The sequence below is a fragment of the Myripristis murdjan genome, chromosome 1, assembly GCF_902150065.1.
Source record: "Myripristis murdjan chromosome 1, fMyrMur1.1, whole genome shotgun sequence".
NCBI lineage: Eukaryota > Metazoa > Chordata > Actinopteri > Holocentriformes > Holocentridae > Myripristis > Myripristis murdjan.
In genome coordinates this window covers 24,259,427-24,280,962 of record NC_043980.1, presented here as the reverse complement: position 1 = coordinate 24,280,962, position 21,536 = coordinate 24,259,427, and the positions used below count along the sequence as shown (strand labels likewise).

Below are 21,536 nucleotides of genomic sequence, written 5' to 3'. Positions count from 1 at the left end.
AACAGGCAACTGCCCAATCAACAGGCAGCAATCAGGTTCAGTTGCAGGGTAAAAGGTGGTGAGTTGAACAGGGCGGGGTGGGGAGGTCTGATGACTGATTAGTCAAGCAGCAGCTCTTCACCTTGATATCATCGAAGAAGAGTGAGGGTTCGCCCTCGATAATGGGCTGAAGGAGCGGACCTCTGCGCTTGCTGGAGGGAGAGCCCTGTGGTAATGGTTGAGAAGGAGTTGTTACCGCCGTGAAGCTGACTCACCCTGATATTTACAGCAAGGCCATGAGAAACCACCAGATTGGAATCCAGCTTTGCACCAGGTTTTCTGCCTCAAGGCTGAGTGTCATTTACACAGCTGAACATCACCTTGCATTTTGGCTTTCTTCCATGGGAGATCCAAATGGTTTTAATTTTGAAACCCTAACATTGCGACGGAATGCTCATCCAAACACAAAAGCCTGAGAATAATACTGATAAGTGATTCTGGTGCACTGAAATACTCAAAAATAGGGAAATAAAAGCACTCAAGCTCTGGGATTAGCCCCGGCATGTTTTGACCCTTAATAACGCTGTGACACATCTACTGTATGAAATAATTTATGCCAGTGGTTCAGATTTACATTATGGGAATTAGAGGTCATGCATTATATAACAGACATATTGCAGGGCCAGAATACGGCACAGATCCTATCTTATATAACCAAAATGTACAGAATATTTTAATATAAGAAATCTAGGATTATGGAAGCAAATGTACTGATGTGGAGGCAGAATTGCTTGATGCAGTTTATGATGTCACTGAAAGTAATATTCAAAAAAGACATTAATAATACTGATTGCTGTTTATTTATCTGTCTCTGACTGATAAATCCAATCCAAAGCAAGCTAATCCTCATATCAGATAAGAGCTCAGCTGGCCTCTTCACAGGAGGAGATTTGTGACCCCGTCCTGCACTCCTCTCTTGCTTTGTCATTTCCTCATGGCCACCTGAGCTACCGTGAACTCTGTCTGCCACCTGTGAGCTCCTTTAAGACCCGTGGATCCACTGAGCCGCTAAAACAGGACTTAGTGTTGGCCTTGAAGGTGAGATAACACGTTTCTGGCACGACTGCCACCAGTTCCCACTGCGCACAGGAAAGCTGGGGCAAACATTAGCTGGGATTAAGTGTCCAGAGAGGCTTGACGCTCTGGCTCTTTGGTCAGTTTTGACTATGTGGTCATTTTTGCCACTTGCTTGTCAAAGAGCCGCTGGACAATAATGGCAGCTGCAGAGAAAATGAAGGGGGGTTAGGAAGATAAACTGAAAAGCGACACTTACAATAACAGGGATAGTGGAAGCTCTGCACAGGATCTGCTTGACCAGGCGGTATCTGTCGTACAACGGCTTCATGATTTGTCTCTCACTCTTGGTAACCTAAACAAGCAAGAAGGAAAATAAATGAAGGCAATACATTAGACTGTTAGACTGCTAGACTAGAAGGCAACCTAGACTGGACCAATATTCATTACAAGTCCTCAGTCCATTTTTTTTTTTTTGCAGCATGACAACCATTAAACATAAACCACTGAGGCACACAGCATGATGAGGGATGGGGGGTGATAACAAGGTCAGCTGCACTTCCTGATTTATGACTATACTAGCAGGGATTAGACTGTGCAATTACTCCAATTATGTTTGGTCTGACATCAAACAAGGTATGTGTCAGTTTCTTTACTGTTCAAGTGTCCTTTAACTACTGTAACAAGGTATGAGCATGACATGTTTACCGTTTTCGCAAAGTAAAGATTAAACTGCATTGCATCAATAGAGATAAGTATTTAATAGGAACAGTTCTGAAATCATATCAGTGTCTAGACCCTTTAAGGTTTGGCAAATGCACACACATAGTGAATACTATCTGGATGCATGTGTACACAGATGCTGGTGTGAGACATTATTCACTCATGATTTGCAATCTAGGTCACAATCAAGCAAGATTTACTGTGTTGAGCCAACAAAGCTGGCGGGGGGGGGGGGTCTTATAGTCTGTCCTTTGTAGGAGAAATACATGAGTCTGTGTTGTTTTTCAGTTATGGCTCAGGTTTTTTTTTTTTCAGGTATGCTGTAAAAGACGGGATGACTTACTGGTCTCCCGTGTATGCTCTCGTAGTGCAGAAGAGCTTTCTGCAGGGCTACCTTCTCTGCTCCGATCTGCTCCCGTGTCATATCCTGCCAGCAGAGGACAGGAAGTGAGTCAGCACATCCCATAAATGGCTGATTGATCTGATTCAGCAGAAGCATTGCTAATGTTTGATTTACACATGATTAAGCATGGTGTGGACAAGAAATATGTGCTGTGTGTGGTGTCACCATGGCCTTACTTTGATGTCTTCCGGGCGGCCCACTTCCTCCCTTTTCTCCTGTAGTTTGTTCAAGACCACCTCCAGGGTGCTCTCCACAGGGGGCTTAGGTGCTTTCTCCTGCTGGGGCTTCTTCTCCAGCTGGGAGCCAAAGCTTTTGGGTAGGGTGTTGCTGCGCTGGCGGGTCAGTGGCGGCAGATCCTCCTCAGACTTCATCAGCTTGTGTTCTTGTGAGGAGGAAAGCAAAGAAGTAAGTTATAACCATGAGGTATCCATTTTTACTTATCGGCTAAAATGCAGTTAATACGTTTCTCATTAACTTCTGTGTCAGCTTATTCTTACCTTTTAGATCTTTGCGAAGCTTGGCCAGTTCATTCACCCATCTTAGAACCTCTGGGTTTGCAGCTTTATCACTGTGGGAGGGCTGGATAATAAAAACACAAATGAAATGAGGAAAGGAGGAGCCCACATCAGTGTTGTCTGGCTATAATCTAATCTGTATCGATCACATTCTTTCCATTTTCAGCTCATCTTAATAGTGAGTAATTTCAATCTACTGACAGAACTTTGTTTTCTGTTTAGAAGCAACTCTAGTGCATCTGTTTGATTCTGTTTTATGTGGCATTTGATGTTCCAGTAAGTGAATAGGTAAGTTACCCCTTACCCTGTATTTGCGCTCCTCCTCAAACTTCTCCTCAAACTTGCGGATCTTTTTCTTGAGTACATGGATCCTCTTGGTGAGCTGGGCTGAGGTCAGCTCTTCTTTCTCATCATCACAGGAGCCAAGAGACGAACTCCTCCTGCGACTAAAGAGGCATGTAACATTGTTATTAACGTACACAGTACATTTATAAAGAATCAGCACTGTACCTTACACACAGGACCTCAGAAAACCATGTAAAGTGTTTACCTGACAAATGAGTGTGCATTTGGCGGTGAGGGTGGCACTTCAGTGTCATCCAGGTACTGCTGGCAGTGGCCGTAGGCATAGAAGCGAGGGGACAACATGGGGTCGCTGTCCTCCTCCAGCAGCTGACGAATGAGACGCCCCCCAGCGTGAGGGGACAGCCGAGCTTCCTCGCGATCCATGCTCTCCCTCTGCCACGATGAGTAGGCCGGAACTGGTTCTGAGTAACACACACAAACAAAATCAGGCTGATGAGAAGATGGGCACATAAACCAGGAGAAGTGGTGGTTGTTTAGAGCTGTTTAAGTCCATAATGTCGTCCCACTCCAAAACAACTGCAACTGGTAGTCATTTCTGTTCATATCTGTTTGTTCCCTGAGGTCTAAGAGCAGGCACAATGTAAGATGGGCCAAGATCTTTTGGGAAAATCCAAGCTACTTGGGCTCTGAGGATTAAAACCTAGTCTCCCCTGAATGCCTCTAGGGGCATTTTCCCTCCCTGGCAACGTCTTCTTTGCACCTCCCTAGCATTGTGAAGGTCAGCGGGGATGATGGAGTGAGTCTCTCTCTGACCGTTGTGGGAAAAAAAACTTTCTCTGGGCTTGACGGTAACAGATGTTGCTCTGAAACTGCAGTTAAGATATGCCCATCCTCCCTCTCTCTGTTCATCCCCTGGTAACAGACTCCAATCTGACAATAATTATGTTTGGTGCAAATAGCCATGCAGATACCCCTGACAATCCCTGGGCTATAAATAATGCCTGGCTCCACTATGATGCTCTCTGCAGGATAATGTCTGAGCGTGACCACTGTTGAAAGGTACAATCATGAGTTTATAGTTTCCACTGTACATGCTGAGAGGCTGAGATAAAATGTGGCTTTCCACGCACGTGTGCCTGAGAGACAGAGATGGACAAGGAAAAGAGGGAAAGAGTGAGAAAGAGAGAAACAGAAAGCAGAGAAAAGATTGTTTAACCACGCATGTTGTTACCAAGGAGGTACATTTCTACAGACGTGGCAACCCTGTCAAAACTTGGAGCTCAGCAGGAGCCATATGTGTACATTTTACAGAAAAAGGGAGAAACGATGATATTGTCCCAAAACATCAGGTGCTGAGAGACCTCAGAAATATGCCGAAGAGCAGTTACATAGAGGGAGGAGATGGAGAGAGTAAAAACAAGCTCTGAGGGAAACTGTCAGTAAAAACATTCAAGGTGTAAGAAACCACTCATAAAAATACGCACACCCACTCCAAAACTGCACATGCATGTTTTTTTAAGCTGGGGTGAGTTGGGGCATACGTGAAGCGACTTAGCTCAAATTCCAGCTTCGGAGTCCCTGGGGACCTCCTGTACTTCGAGGTACGTGCAGTTTAAGAAGTAGCAGCTCCTAGCATGTTAGGACTCGCCGCAGGGCTACTCACAGCAGCAGGTGAAACTCTCAATCAAACTGAATGTGCTCCTCGACTCATTATCTCGACTAGAGCACATTATAGCTGGCCAGTACGGCACCATGGCATTTAAAATGAAGCCTTTAAATCAACTGAGTGTTCAGGAATCGCCTAATGAAACAAGGAAACATGCCAGTCTGCCATCTTGCTACGTGCTTGGCCACAATGATCCAAATTGTTCTTTTTAGTGATGTTGCCAAGTAGTGGATAAGGTCACGCAGAAAGAGGCAACTCAACCTAAAATCGCGATGTAACATTACACTTACCATCACAACAACTTGTCCGGAATATGTTTCTGAAATCAAGGAACGGGGTGTTTAAGAAGGGAGAATCTAGTGCAGCAAAAGGGTGAGGGGAGGCGGGGAAGGAAAGAACAAGAGGAAGAGATGAGAACGGAAGAGAACCAGAGTACACAGTGTGCACAAAAACCAAAACCACAATAGAAATGGAGGAACGCACGAGCATTATCCTCCTGTCTGCATCAAAAATGGGCAAAATAAAAAAAAAAAATAAAACATTCATTTCTGTAAAGTTGAAGCTTGCCCATGAGGCAGTTGAGCTTATAGGCATTCTCTCCTCCAGTTCAGGTTCCTGTTAATGTCTTTTTTATTTTGAGCAACTCCACCATCCCTGGCAGGCGGACAGGAGGACAGGCCAGAGGAGAATATTTGGTCACCATGACAGAGGCTGGCACAAACTGTACTGGGACAAAGGTCTCACACCCTTTCCTACACAATTGCATCCACCCTTTTGTCTATTTGTATTATACAGATATACACCCACGTCCGCTGATCCAACCTTATTTATTATTATTATTATTATTTATTAAGTTTTAGTATTTAGTGACTGTTTTTTTCCATGAGCATAAATTTGTTTGCTTGATGAAGTATAATGCATCAGCTTAAAAAAACAAAAAAACACCTCCACACTAACGATTTTCAAGTTCAACATTTAGAATTCCTGCATGCAATCACAGCTCGTGCTACAGCAAGCCCTGCTCTTTCTAAGGCTTCAAAGGACCTGAACATCAACCCTGGCAGCCAGCACCTAGGAGAGATACGTCTGGTGATATGGAAACAGCCTGTCACAGCCGATCAAACCGCCCCCCTGTGGTGTCTTTGCTTCCGCCAGCTCAGTTATGCACTCAGGACAAAACGAGTGGGAACAGAAAGAGGGGGTGAGTGAACCCCATGCAAAACATTGCTGTGATGTCAAGCGGCATCTGCACACAACAGCACCTGGATTATAAATTTCCTGAAGGACTGTACACAGCTTCCCTGTCTGCACCCCACCCGGCCTCGATGGAAAGTACATCTTTATTACAAACACACGCACACGCACGCACACACACACAGACATCACATACCATATTGAACTGAACCACAACAGCTAACAACAAACCTTCATGCAGACTACTGGTAGTGGCCTTGGATACAGCTGGACTGTTTGTTAGTTCAGAGGCAATATTTCACTAACTGACTCGCCGCCTGTTTGGAGCAAATTCAGCAAAGCAACAGCCAACAGTCTCTAACAGAGCTCTGTCAGGGCTGGGCAATATATTGGTATTATATCGATATTGTGATGTGAGACTAGAATTGTCTGGGATTTTGGATACTGTAATATCATGATATGCTATAAGTGTTATCTTTTCCTGGTTTTAAAAGATGCATTACAGTAAAGTGATGTAATTTTCTGAACTCACATGACTGTTCTAGTTGCTCTTTATTTGCATGAAATCACTAGCATTTATCAAAATGCCTTTTAATCAGAAATTTTTGTATATGTTTATCAAAAAAATCACTTATCAAAGCTCTCATTATGTAAATATTTGGTGAAGCACCAACAGTCATGCATACAATGTCACAGCAATATTGGTACTGAGGTATTTGGTCATTTTGAACATATCGCCCTACCCTACTCTGTAATGTTTTATTTTTCAGATCTGGCCACTAGAGAGCTCCAAAAAGTACAGTTGTGATGGCTGTGCCTGCACAGGATCAAAACACGAGGCTGTAGGAGGTGAGTGATTTATTCCATAGAGCAATATATTCTTCAAGGTGTGACCCTTTTCTGCCCCACGGCAAGACTGCTACGTCAACAGTGAACTGAAGGAAATGGTGGTGCGAGAGAAGACCAGCGATGCAGTGAAATGATGTCAATACATGCCAAAACATGCATGTTAACTGTCAGCATGTTTAACCGTGAACCTGTTGGCAATCATTCCAATACAAACAGAGCTTGACAATTCAGGAAACTGCTTGGCTTTCACTGCTATGCACAGCAACAAAAACCTCCACCCACCTCCGCTTTGTCGCAACGTCCTAACAAAACAATCACAAACTCCCAGCAATTGCACACCAATTGTGAGATTTCCCTCCTGCCCAAACTTCAACCCTGCATGAAAAAACATGGTTTATTGTTTGACTGTTAAACTGGAAAGAGGTTTGGGAACATGCCTTTTGTTTCATGCGTTTTAAGAGCTGCAAGAGACAAATGAATAATAGAATGCTGCTGGCTATTTTTATAAACGATGCATTAGCAATGAGATCGGATAACTCTGCATTAATAAATAACTAGACTCGTTTCATTACATGCATCTAAGTCTTGGCCTGTGCAAAGCTGCAACCAAACACACATGTACAAACATACACACACACACACACACACACACACACACCACACACACCACACACACACACACACATCACAATCAACAACAACACATGCTCTTCAGAAAATAACAAAAAAATTTACTTTTAAATAGAGGCTACGCTTTCAAATGTCTACTGGGATCAATCTATTCAAACACAAGCCAAGCTTTAGCGGAGTGTTATCAGTGTTCGTCCTGCCCTTTAATGATTACTTTTAACTTGTGATTACAGCAGCAGTCATTCACAGCAGGTCTGGAAACCATTCAGTGACAGAAACTGCCGAATAACTTCCACTGGGGAGCAGAAACATGGCAGACACATGCAAATATGCCAGAGTAAACACTCATTGTTTACTCCCTGAATAACTAGAGGCCGTGCTATGATATATCCTCTGATTTTCTACTTGGAGATAAAAACATTTTGAGTTTCCCATGTGTTCTAACACGACAGCAACACATGACAAAACTACAAACCGAACGCAAATACTGCGCTTCCTCTTGCCAGCCCAGCAAACAACATGTCTCTAGTGTTGTTTGTCCACCAGATAGAGTGGGCTAGAGAAGAGAACTTACGGATGTTTCACAATTAAGTTCTGCAGGAGATGCAAAGGAGACATCAAGGGAGGAGGCAGAGGAGGAGGAGAAGGAGGAGGAGGAGGAGAGACAGCAGAAGGTGTGCAGCTGCTACCCAGACACCCATGTGCAGAACTGGGTGGAGAGGAGTGAGTGGGTTGTGGGTTGTGTGTGTGTGTGTGTGTGTGTGTGTGTGTCTGTGTGTGTATGTGTGTGTGTGTGTGTGTGTGTGTGTGTGTGTGTGTATGTGTGTATGTGTGAAATTGTGCATATGCCAGTTACTTTTAGACCTATTCCAAATGATATAAATGCAATGATATGTGCATGAAAAAGTCTACGCCTATGTGTATGGAAGAACAGCGACTCTGGACTGGACTCACCTCCCCAGTTGTTGTCCTCGGTCAGTGCTGTCAGGTCCAGCCGGGGTACATCTTCGCAGCTCTCGCATTCTGAATCCGAGCCACGCACCCCTCCGCTGCCCACTCTCCCCATGTCACAAGTGACGGGCGACTCCTGAATTTTCATCCTTAACGTCTGCACAACCATGAGAGAAAGGAAAAGAGCGCTCAACAACGATGACCAGACAGACAGCGAGCACACTCTTTAAGTTGAGCCACACAGTCCCTCAGACAAGCCCTGCCCTACCAGGGGGGCTGCTCCTTGCTCCTGATTGGCTGACTTGGCTGGCCAAAACATCCGCCCATCTGTCTGTGGCTGTGGGTGCCTGTGTGTGTATGAGGGAGAGAGGGGTTGACTCCGCCTACTCTTTCACCCACTGGATTCCCACACCCCTCCCTGTCCTCGCTCCCTCCCTCCTGCTCTCTTATTTTTCTCCCTCCCTTGGCTAGCTCTCTACAGTATTCTTCCCTGCCTTCTTGCTCTCGCTCGCCATGCATATTATTCCCCACCCCGGTGCTGCTTTGGAGTTGTTTGTTTCACAGTAGCAAGAGCAGAAGCGGGGGAAAGAAAAAAAAGAGAGGGGGAGGGCACGTTGGGGAGGTCTGGAAAAGGAAAGCAGACAGATTGTTAGCCAATGCACGTAGGTTTACTGAGTGATTTCCCTCTATCCAGCTCTCTGTGCAGACAAACCTTCACCTTGGACCAGAGACAGTGCATACCTTCTGTCTTTTCTGACTATCACCCAAACACTCCCTCAATCCACCTGACCTCTCTTCTCCCTGCTACCTCTGCTTTTTCACGACTCATCCCCCCTCCCCGTGTTTTTACACACTATCCATCACCTTTTCATCTCCCCCTCTTCAACCTTTTCACACCCACGGCCACCATCACCATTCCTGCTTTTCTAACCCACTCAGCAAACACTGCCTATTCACCCTTCACCACTTCACTCTCTACATAACCAGTTGGATATGGCTTTGTGGCCAACATGATAAAAACCAGTTATTGCTGCCCTAGTAAGTAAATAATTTTGCGAAACAACGTATTCAGCTGGTCATGTACTCAGAGCGTGTTCACGGACCACTTAGCGCTAAGCCTGTGGGGTCCCATTTCCTTTCTCTGGGCGTGGGACCAAGCTATTTTTAGGAAAAAACAGATCAAGACGCAACTGCTACTAGCCCTCACAAATGCCACAGACTACTTACGGGAAGGGGAACACTTTAAACACTATTAACAATCAGTTACAACACACTGTTTTTTGTTTGTTTGTTTTGTTTTGTTTTTTCTTAGCAAAACTGTACTGTCATTGGCAGCTTTATAAGAGATTATGAGAAGCAGCACATTTAGTCCACGTTGTGTGCCTACGTGCTTGTGTGTGTGCGTGTGTATGAGTTGAGGCAGGGGGCACAGAGCCAATAAAGGGGAATTATCAAGTCCCCTCAGCTGTTAAGTGTTGAAATAACTTTGATGTGATGTTGGTTGATATAAAGTGGCATTACACACCGGTGCTCGGCAGTGAATGTGCATGCGGTGACCAAATAATAATGGAAATTTCCCCCACGGAGCATTTACTGTAACTGTTTTTGTGGTAAAATTCCACGACACTTCCCCCCAAGGCCCCCCTCACCCCCGCTGCATACCCACTCAGTCACATCAAGGCCCCCTCAGCACGGATACAGGCACATCCACAGACACACACAGCTCTACTTGAATTTCAAGGGAATGACAGGTTTAGCTGAAACAACTTGTAGATACAGCACGTACACAAACAAATCATCACTCAAATAAATAACCTGCACAGCTTGTGGTGGCCATGCAGTTACAATATGGACGATTCATTACGGTCGTGAAAAAGAAGACTCCCCCGGGCCATAGCAGAGATGGTTATGATGCGCGGTGGCCTACTGATCCCAAGACAGCATTGAAAGCAGTGTGTGCACACTCTAAAGTGACCTTTAGATTGTTTTGAACAATTGGCCCTTGGTTGTTAAAGCCTTTATATGCAAATGAGGATGAAAAAAACTATCCTGTTCAAAGTAAAGTTCTTTAATGAATCATGGGATCTGACAGTAGACCTACCTGGGTTAAGTCACTTTCACCCGATGATTAGTTTATCCTACTTGCTTGGTTTACAAATTGGCCAGTATCTGCTGTCATTAGTGTAAACAGAACAATCCTGACAAGGAGAATTGCTACAAGAAGACCTGACCTGAAGAAGACCAGCCTTTCTACAAAGTTTAATGCAATTTCACTCATAACTTTTAGAGATATCCTGCTCACAAACACACACACAGGCATACAGATCAACAGAAACATGGAATAGAGAAAACACAACCAAGTCTGTTTGGGGAGGTCATAATCACAATCAGAGCAGCTGAAAGCCCCCACTGAAACATCAGTTTTGGAAATGCTACGTAACACCATTTAAAAATGAGCCGAAAAGTATCATCATGGATTAATGGATGTTACGTGGCCCATAGAAGTAAGCATGCTGCGTTAAAATATAAATCTTATGTGCATTTACACACGGGGGTCAGCACTCTTATGATGTAAGTTATTTCATAGTACAGAAGTCACTGGGTTCAGTGTTATCAAACTATAAGGTTAATTTGGCATGGTTTGTAACTTTTTACCGGCATAATGTAAACATTATGTGCCAGCAGAGTTCAAGAGTCAAATTCTGTCTGAATTATTTGCCAACACCTGGATTAGCACATTGGACCCCTGCATAAAAGGTAAGGTAAAGCACCAGTGTGGCTATAGGAGGAACTGATACAGGTAGCCTATTGAGTATCTCCTCATCTACAGTATATATGTGGAGTGTAGTCCTTTAATGAATGATGGGATTTGATAACAGCCCTTTTAAATTTAAGGACAAGTCACTTTCACCTGATGATTAGTTTCCTTACTTGTTTAGCTTATTGCTCAACTAGCATCTGCTCAATATGTTATTACTGTAAATAGGACAATCATAAGCAGAGTCGCTGAAAGGCCCAACTGGATCATCAGTCTAGGATGTGCTACGTAACACCATTTACAGCTGAGCCAAAAAGTATCAGCAAGGATTAATGTGAGTACAGGATGTTATACTATGCTATGCTGTGTTGAAATATAAATCTTATGTGCATGTATAAACAGGGGTCAGCGCTCGTGTGATGCATGTGGCATCCTGGGACATACAGTAAGCCAGCGGGTATGGTGTTACCAAAAGGTTACTCTTGGTGTGTAGGTCTTGGTGTCGTGGTAGAGATTTGTTCTCCTTTAAACTATAGATGTCAAATAGCGTAGTGTAAACATCATGTGTCAGCAGGGTTCAACTGTCAACACCGTGCATGAGTAAAGTGAAGTAAAGCAGTAATGTGGCTGTCAGAGAAACTGATACAGGCAGCCTATTGAATATCTGTTCATCTCTATATGTGCAGTACAGTCCTTAGAGGAATAAATATCTGAACCAAGTCACTTTCACTTGATGAATTAGCTTATTGATTGGCCAGTATCTGCGCAACATGTCATCAGTGTGAACAATGATAAAAGCTCCCCATGAAAGCCCCCACTGGAACATCAGTTTTGGAAATGCTGCGTAACACCATTTACAAATGAGCCGAAAAGTATCACCATGGATTAATGTGAGTACAGGATGTTATGTGGCTCATAGTAACTAACCATGCTGTGTTAAAATATAAATCTTGTGTGCATTTACACACGGCGATCAGCACTCTTTATGATGCACGTCGTTTCCTGGTACATAAGCCACTGGGTTCAAATCACTGCACTTGTGCCATGATTACATCATCACTAGAGGTCCCGGAGCAGCTGGGGCAGAGCAGGACAAGACAGAGCTATATAGAGCTGTGTGTGTGTGTGTGTGTGTGTGTGTGTGTGTGTGTGTGTGTGTGTGTGTGTGGTGGGGGGGCGGGGGCGGGGGGGGGGGGGGGGGGGGGGGGTGCATTAGACAATGATTAAGCTCTGTTTGGGGGGATTATACACAGTGTATAAACAAACACATGGAGGAATTTAAGGAGAATATTGCTGAGATGGCACACAGACATGCATGTGACCTGGGGCACACACACACACACACACACACACACACACACACACACACACACACACACACACACACACACGCACACAGACACATACACACTGTGTGTGGAGGATTTAGCCCCATATAAGCTTTTTGTGTTATAGCTTAGGGCTTTTCCACAGTATTTATGCCATGGAAATCTTTCTCAACCCTTCTCATTTTAAAATACTCACACACACACACACACACACACACACACACACCTATCTACCTGTGTCTAGTTGGTTTAGGTTAGGGCATATATGACCTGTAATTGGCCTGTAATCTGATGCTGAAGAAATTTTTTGACACAAGCTTGCCTCATTTGACTTTATATTGAATATTGGTTCATTTTGTGCATTTTATATATTTTAAATACATCCTTTTGTTATTATTACATGTATGTGGGTGTGTGAAGGAGAGGCGGTAGTAACAGGCAGAAGTATAGTTTAAGAATTTCTGCTGTGGTTTGTTAAGGCCAGTTTTATGTTTTATGCTTCTGTGAGGATGCATATGTGCACCTTGACCAAATGAATCTCCTGCTGTTATAAGGTATTATAAGGTTACACACACACACGCACACACACGCACACACACACACACACACACACACACACACACACACACACACGCCCTGTGAGGGACAGAGGTTCAGGATAATTGTACAACTTACTCAGGATCAATCTATCAATTAATCCGACCGACAATAATTTAGGCAAAGAAGGCCTGACTGAGTAGCCTGGGCATTAATGCCCAGCTGAGAGGTTGTGGCACCAGCCTGCCACTCAGAGCGGTGCCACAACGGCTCCAGATGGCTTGTCAGTGGCACAGTTTGCGGGTGGTGGCAGAGCTGCGGCATGGACGCCACAGAAATCCATCTGGGCCGTGCAGAAAAGGATTCCACCATATTGGTGCAGCGCTGTATAATTCTGTCCGCTGGTCCTGGTCCAGATTAATACTGTAGACAAGCAGATGGAGAGGCTGACTTGCTTGTTTCCCCCATCTGCTCGCACCACCAGCAACCACAGTGGCATTTTGATATTATACCGTAGGTATGCTAAACGTGTCTCTGCTGTAAGGTAGACTCCACAAGGGCCGGGCGTTAATTCAACATCATTTATCGTCTTTCAGGAGAATCATACCATGATAATATTGTCCAAAATCAAATCAAAGACACACAATTCTCATGTCTAAACTGACTGTCCCCTTTTTATTTAAAAACTGTTTAAAAATGTTCAACATGATACCTTGCATGACTGTTTTGTTCAGTGGGATGAACATTCATTCATAATTAATAATAAACATGATTATACATGTGTCATTTTGTGATATGCATAAAAAAATCCCTAATGAGTATTGTGATACTGACTTTAACCATATCGTCCAGCCCTACTTTCCATGTTTTTTAAACAGCTGAATAACTTATTATGTAACAGCTTCTTTATTGATTCCCAGAGGAAATTCCCTTTTTGCAATGATGCTAAAATCTTTCTTTGACAAAATGAGCAGCTCTAATCTTTGTCAGTGACTGCAGCAGAGCTGCACTGGTGTAACATTGCCTTCAAAAACAGTCACATGGTAGTTCCTCATAGTATCGGTGAGTAAGGGAGCAACATGGTTGTCGTGAATATTCACACGTTCAGTGGCACATAGGTCATAAACAAGCACGAGTAGTTTTCTTCCCAGCACTTCCAAATACCCACTCCTCTCCTTCACTCCCTCCCTCCTCCTCTCCCTCCCACATCCATCTCCCTGCCATCTGAGACTCAGGCATTATCTCTCACTAGCAGCATGCACATGGCAGTGCAGATCCACAATCTGTTTGCTGACAATATCACATATAAAAGAGTGGTGTGTGGGGGGTGGAGGGGGACATGGAAGTAGATGTGCTGAAACAAAAGCGTGAGGAAAGACACAAAAACGTATAGAGAGGGAGAGAGACTGAGAATTCATGCAAACTAGGACATACCTGTGGAGGAGCATGGCCATCTTTCCTTGAGCTGTCATTCCTGAAAATAAGGTAGACAAAGCATATTTATAAACCTGCTCTACCACTTTAGGAGAGCACCTTTGACCCTTTGTATCCAGTAAAGGTGTTTATCTTATAGACAGTAGCCTCAGGAACACAAGAACAGTTTAGATACACAATCTGGCCCTTGTTGCCTCTCTCGGCAGCATTTCACATGTTAATCAGGTAAAAGGTGCATTGTAAACATCATGGTATGGAAAACAGATCTCATGAGATAACAGATTGGTTTCTGCTGTCAGATATTAAGATCCATTTGGCTAACCTTGGTATTCATGTAAAAGGGTGAAAGTGGTCAGAAAGTTATACTACTTGAATGAGGTATGCCAAGCCTTCTGAGGGACTGAAGTTAGGATCCTGCAATGCTTACCCTTTCTCAAATATCTCCATGTTGTTTGCTCCAGGTTTGTCACGTGTTCCTGACACGTCTGTGCATTCCTTCAACTGGAAAAATACATATAACATCAGAATGTTGCTGATTTGATCAAAATGGCACAACCTATTTTGAAATTATAATGTGCTTTGGCATTATGCTTATATGAACAGATTTAGAGAGTGAACCACAAAAATGTAGACTGCCTTTTTTAGGATTTCAATATGGGCAATTAAAGATCGACTGAAGTGAGGACTGTTTAAACTCAGCAAATGAAAAACGTGGAATAAGCATGTGATCTATTTGTGAGTCTGCTGATGATAAGAACTGTGTAGACCCAACCACTAAATGTTGTGCTTTACACTTCTTTAGTCAATAAATGGTACCACTGAATTTGCACAGTGCTAGCCTGGTTCAAGACTTATGATTTTCAAGTTCTTTTTTTTTTTCAAGCACTTAAAAAAATTTTTTGAGCGATTCAGTGGGTCTGGTGTTGCTCACTTCAACTGTGATTTCTCAGTTGAAAAACTGATCGGACCAATCAACACTGTTTCAAGGCAGGGCAAACATGGTTGAAGTAATCGAGCTGTGCTAAAGCATATTAGTTAACACTAGAAAATGGATGACAAAGTTATAGAAGCTGCTATCAACATTGTTTTAAATAAATGAAAGCTTAAAACACTCAAAGCAGCACAACATCATGTACTGAAGACATTTCTGAAAGAGGAACTTGTCCCGCTGGTGACGACCCCTGGCCTGTTTGTTAGAATTAGCCCAACCTCACCGAACTGTTCGTCCAAATGTTTTTCACTGGCTATTTGGCAATAAAGAGCTCTTGCATTTGTTATAACCCCCTTTCACCAACAGATTTACTTATTAACAGCACAAAGTGTCAACACGGACTGACATTTATGTAGGTAGCTAAAGTTACTAAGCTACAATGATTTGAAATAGCGCTGTAATCTGGCTAAAGCAGCTACCGTGTCAACAGAAAACTGTGACACAGCAGGTGGACATGTCAGTCGCTACTCTGCTGGTGATTGGTTAATGGGATTCAAATTCCTCTGCCTACACATATCGTCGAATATGTGGGCAATTTCAGCCTCAATAGTAAAGTGGAAATGGAAGGGTGATTCAGTCTGATTATCAGGCTTGCACAGAGCACTTTTAAATTAGCCTTTGTACTTAGAAAAACTGAAAACCATTCCATACAACGTAGTGACCTGGGACTTGAAACGAAAAGTTTAGTTCAAGACAAATTTCCCCATGGGGATATTAAAGTCCATACGTGTGTGTTGCAGTGTACAATGCATCACTACCTGGAAAAGCCCTCAGTACTTTAGAGCCACTGATTACACTCATCGGCCCTTGACAAAACAAGCTTGTTCATACACACACACTGACCGCCGCTAACATCACAGCCAAACCTCTGCTATCAGCCACTCAGCATACCGCCTGCCCAGCCAGTTGTGATGAAACCAGTGCCAGTTATCATATACAGTATGCATGTCAAAGTGCTATGTGCCATCTTACATAACGTAATGGTATGGAGGGAAAACAAAAACTTGCTTCTCAAGTGTGTGAAACCACAAACCTATTTCCAACAGCCACCCGCTGGGATAGCGTGCCCTACATCTGTGCCTTAAATTAACATGGATGATTTATGAGCCAACTGTGTGAATAATTATTCAACTTGCTTGCACACACAATCACACAAGGCGGCTATAGTGTAAAGAGAGTGTGCACAGATTGGATCATATTACTTAAGCCAAAATGCTTCACAGCCTGTCCTCACTCTCTCCGTATTGAGCTCTCCCTGTGCTGCTGCTTTACTGGCCATGACTCACTGCATCTTCAGCTTGCTGCCAGGCTACAAGTAGCTGACCGGGTATTTTTTTTTATCTGGTTGTATTGTGTGCACCTAAGATAGATACAAAAATATGGCAGGATCTACTTCAGCAAGCCAGCTGCTGAACAAAGCCACGGGTATAAAACGTCTGACTCTTTAAAACAAACCAAAAAATAGCAATAAAACTAACATTTTAGAAGTACTTAACCTCAATTATTTTTACTTGAGAGGGCATAAATATTCTGTACAAAGTGTGCACCGTCAAACAGCACTGGGAACACTTGTGGTCTCAAGTATCCACATGATGACAACTGAGAGGATGAGCCACTCTACGGTATATCATCCTCAGTGGATAAAAGCTACTGCACTCTCGTAAAAGCACTCTGACAACCTGCCTTTACATCTGCAGTGTCTCTGAAATGTGAGGTTGGCAATTAGCACAGCATGTTCACCATGTCACGTATGATGGGAATTACGAGGAACCATTAGGCCCCTGTATAACTGATGCCCATGCCTCTTCCTGTCATCTTTCATGTTGTCTCTGTCCCCATTTAGCGTTTCTTGTAAACTGCACTTTGAGTGACTCATAGAAATGAGGAGCACAGGGAATGTGAGCTACACGGCACACTGGCAGAAAACACTGAATCTTGTTTATGTTTTCACAATCTATCTATATCACAGCCACAATAAAAGGAGGAAATCTGTGAACTGTGTTGATGCTTGACCACTTTAAACCACATAAACAAGCTTGTTTACAAGATATTGCAAGATACTGATTAACATTAAACTTGTAGTGTTATCAACGTTTACCAAAACACAAGTAACTATTATAGCTAATAGACTAGAGCGTCTACAGGTATCAGAGAGGTAAATCTGCTTTTTAAGGATCATTTAAACAATAAATTCAGCAAAATTTGCAGCAATTGCTTGGACAAATCATTCCCCCATTTTAGGAATAAACATTGCAAGTAAGTACATATTTGTTCCAGTGCAGAGGTCGTTTTTAGGTACAAATATGGTCGGTTATCAACTAGATGAGTCTATGAAGTGTTACTATGACAGCTTCCTTTAGGTTAGATGGCAACCTGCTACTGTAATATATCTAAAAAATATCCACTTTTTCAAGAGCTTGGGACAGGTACGTACAGGGACTTTCTTGGATTTTGCTCTACAGGTAAGAATGACAGGTAAGTTTAAAGGCAAGCATGGGCTCAGCTTAGAGAGCATGAGTAATGTTTACTCTGATGCAGACGTACTAGATGAAGAGGATGGACAAATGAAATTAGATAAAATGTTGATATCAAGACCTCACCTCACCTCAATTCAAATTTAATTACTTTGAAGACCTTACGTTTATAAAGTTGAGTCTTTTTAAGACTTTAGGGACCTGCACCCAGGTTGGTATATTTCTGCACTATAAACAACTAAATGTTTTTATTATTATTATTATTATTATTATTATTATAAATATCTCTTAGCTAAAATAGTTTGACTGCTGTCACTCACCTGTAACTCTAATTGACATCGACTACATGGATTAAAGACCACCTCAAGAACAGAAAGGGAGCAGTCAAAAAAAGGCATGAAACAGGGAAGGATGGGAGCAATGCTGAAAAGACGGTGACACATCACTAAGACAGAGAGATGGGGAGGAAAACATGGATGACTCACCGCGTGGGCGTCCTGGTTGTCAGTGAGCTGCACCAGTGTAGGGCTGAGTTTGGACTTCCTGGGCTTGGGGTTACGCTCGCCGTTGCCACTCTGAACTCCCTGCGTGTCCTCTCTCCCCGTGTCCTCCTCCACACTGACAGCACTGCTAACGCTGCTTCTGCCACTCGATGGGATATTCTCCTTGTTGGTTTCTGCCCTGAGGGATGCCGCTCTGTTTTCAGATAGAAAAAGAAAAAGGTGAGGAAATCAGACACCTTACTTCTGTCTGTCTCTCTCTCTCTCTCTCTCTCTCTCTCTCTCTCTCTCTCTCTCACACACACACACACACACACACACACCGTCTCTATCAGTGCAATGTGCCTTGGGGAAATGAATTCCAAGGTCATCCTCATACCTTATTTACTTATACCTTCTCAAGCAGCTAACACAGTGTTTAGTTTTGGTGCTAATTCTATTTACCATGGCCTGTGCTCTTATTGACTAATGCACTCCTCTAATCCACGTGTCACTGATCTATCAGACTCTACCAGGTCTCCATCAACAAAGATTAACTTGGTGCTGCTGTGACCACAGTTGTTATGACTGTATTATATCTCAATGGACAGGCTTGTCATCCAGAACGGAGTCCTTACAAAGGCCCACAGCAAGCATAATCTTGAGGAACTAAAATTGGAGTCACACACTTACAAGGCAACCCGAAGCTACAACTGGCATCCCATTGCGCCTTATTACTATCAATAGCCTTTTGCTAATTTAACGGAACTGTACAATATTGTCACTGAAGACAAACAGATTTTATGTAAGACTCTGTTCACACTTGGTTTTATCATGCGTCTTAGGTCATCTGATCACAAGTAGACAGGTGTGATCAGGTCTCTCAAACTACTTTCAGTGGTGGTCAGGGACGCAGTGGGCCACGCAGAATTTGTAGCTATTAGCTAATGTGTCCTGATGTGTCCCAGGCATTATAAGAGCACTACCTAGATGATTTGTGGAAAGAAGGGTAGTGTGGAGAGCTGGTGTGACTTACAAATTTTTAAAAAGTTTGTTTTGTGTGATGAGTTGGCAGCATCTTTGTCAGTTTATCAAAAAAAGAGGAATAGGATGGGTGACGAATATTAGGAAGACAGTGAAAGCATGCAGAAAGAGGAATAGAAGTAAGAGAAAAGGAAAGAGATAATCTTGATGTGTTTAAGGCCACTGTCACATATTTGGTCACAAGTGGTAAATGGAAATGCCTTTGACACACAATAATACCAGGTGTGAACGGTGATGTGTCTCTGCTGTCCACTTGTGTTTGGATCACCTAATACAGATGCTAAAATCAAGTCTAGACAAGGGCGTTATAGCATAATGCAGTGCATGAACATGCAATCGCACCATACCTGCTTCTTTCTCTGTGTCTGAGGCCCTCCTCTTGTTCTCTCTGGTGTCGTCGTCTCTGTCGCGCGGTGGGCCTTGGAGACGTGGGATAAGGGGTCAACTCACAGTCGTCTGAACTTAGATCCCCCAAAGGGTTCACCTCAAAGAGGTGCTGCTCCACCGTTGTACGTATCGTCCTGTTCAGAAAACTTGAAAGAGAAAGAGAGCACCACAGACAGATGGGAAGGGAGCATGGGATTGAGAAATATACTATGGTGCACATTTGGTGGAATATATGAAATTCTCTTTTAAAACTAATAAACTGAAAGAGCAGAGCATTGGCACCAGCGTAAAGCAGTGTATCACATATCATTTTATTGTGGTAACAATAACAGAGTGCACTTACTTTGCCACATCTGGTCTGCAGTGGACAGGAGACAGGTGGTTACTGAGGACAGAGGGTAAAGAAGAGAGGAAGAAAATGTTAATACTACAGAAACAGGTGGTCACAACAGGTCACTGAGCAACGCTCGAAATCCCCATGGCTCTGTAGCCGGCCATGAGCGATCAAAGCAGCTTGTGTGCATGAGTGTGTGTTAACTTCAGTAGCATTCAGAACATAAGTAGCTCCTCTGGGAGCAAAGTGGCTGGCTTCCATGACGACCAGCAAGTCTTACATGAGCATTACTGTCTCTGTGTGTTCATTTATCTTTCTCCCACTCCTTCTCACGCCAATTTCTCTGTACTCTCAAAATGCACACATGCATGTGCAGCATGGCTGGGAGATGTATTAATATAATACTGATATTGTAATATGAGACTACATAATGTTTAAAATTTTGCATATACTGTGATATGGCCTTAGTGTTGTCTTTTCCTGGTTTTGAAGGCTGTATTACAGGAAAAGGAATGCAATTTTCTGAATTTATTCTATTTTTATTGTATTTTATTCTCTGTTCTATCATTTCCATATTACTAATGACTGTTTCTCAAAAATCTCTTGTGTGTATATAGCTTATGAAAGCATCAATGGTTATCCCTAGATTATCACCACAATATTTATGTTATAATATTCAGTTAAAGATAGAGATATTTGATTTTGTCCATATCGCCCGATTGAAATGTATGGTACAGAATAAAATAGTGATGGGCAATGACATCCCACTCTGATTGTGGTCCAACACTTTCCTCAAAAAGGCTGACGGTAATATGGCCCCTGGCAAAAACAAGCCTCTAAACTGGAAGTGTGCAGAGTATTTTGATACTGTGGGCAAAGGGCTGCTACAATGCTCATCTTCACTCAATCAACAAGGTGTAATAATTATGACCAAATTATAAACAGCATATCTGCTTTATCTACTGAGTATAGCTACATCAACATGTACGGGGGTGACCTGAGAAATCTTCCATAAACAGAGGTGTTGATAGTAATAGCACAGCTTGTCAGAGGCCAGCACTGTGCAGAGATACAAGGTTGAGATAAGAATGGAGTGATGGTACAGTGTGAAGGTGACTGCAATGTGTGTAATATCACTGACATTTAAGTATTTTCAAAGCTATACACAAGGACAGCAAATCAGATTAAACGATTCCAAGCTTTACTGGCCGATTATTGAATGATCATTTTGATGACTTTCAGAAACTCAAATCATAAAGAGGTGCTGTAAATGTCTGGTGCCTTCTATCATTCAACGTTTGGGTCCAACTCCAATTTCTGCCGTCAATAATAAAATGCCACAAAGACTAAAACAGCAAGGAGAAGTATTTTTACAGCATGGAGAGTGGGAAGGGACTTGTGCTCCAACAGCTGGGCTTGGCGACACAGGAGATAAAGCTGTGCCAGGATTCAGCCCTGGACCAGCAGGGGCACACCGGCA

General features: G+C 43.1%; 1 protein-coding gene across 2 annotated transcripts in view; it reads right to left on the bottom strand.

The window, feature by feature from the left end:
* fam13a (family with sequence similarity 13 member A) overlaps nt 1-21,536 on the bottom strand; it is a 62,015-nt gene that overhangs the window by 2,818 nt on the left and 37,661 nt on the right. Inside the window, exons 10-22 of one of the 2 annotated variants that reach the window (XM_030054361.1) lie at nt 20,066-20,107; nt 19,683-19,868; nt 18,298-18,508; nt 14,775-14,848; nt 14,348-14,387; nt 8,294-8,447; nt 3,245-3,461; nt 2,999-3,140; nt 2,677-2,758; nt 2,356-2,561; nt 2,120-2,203; nt 1,313-1,408; nt 122-205 (exon numbers count right to left, since the gene is read on the bottom strand). In XM_030054361.1, the coding sequence (XP_029910221.1) occupies nt 122-205; nt 1,313-1,408; nt 2,120-2,203; nt 2,356-2,561; nt 2,677-2,758; nt 2,999-3,140; nt 3,245-3,461; nt 8,294-8,447; nt 14,348-14,387; nt 14,775-14,848; nt 18,298-18,508; nt 19,683-19,868; nt 20,066-20,107 (1,618 nt within the window). The remainder of the gene's footprint in view (nt 1-121; nt 206-1,312; nt 1,409-2,119; nt 2,204-2,355; nt 2,562-2,676; nt 2,759-2,998; nt 3,141-3,244; nt 3,462-8,293; nt 8,448-14,347; nt 14,388-14,774; nt 14,849-18,297; nt 18,509-19,682; nt 19,869-20,065; nt 20,108-21,536) is intronic. The other variant, XM_030054368.1, reaches the window with a different exon arrangement.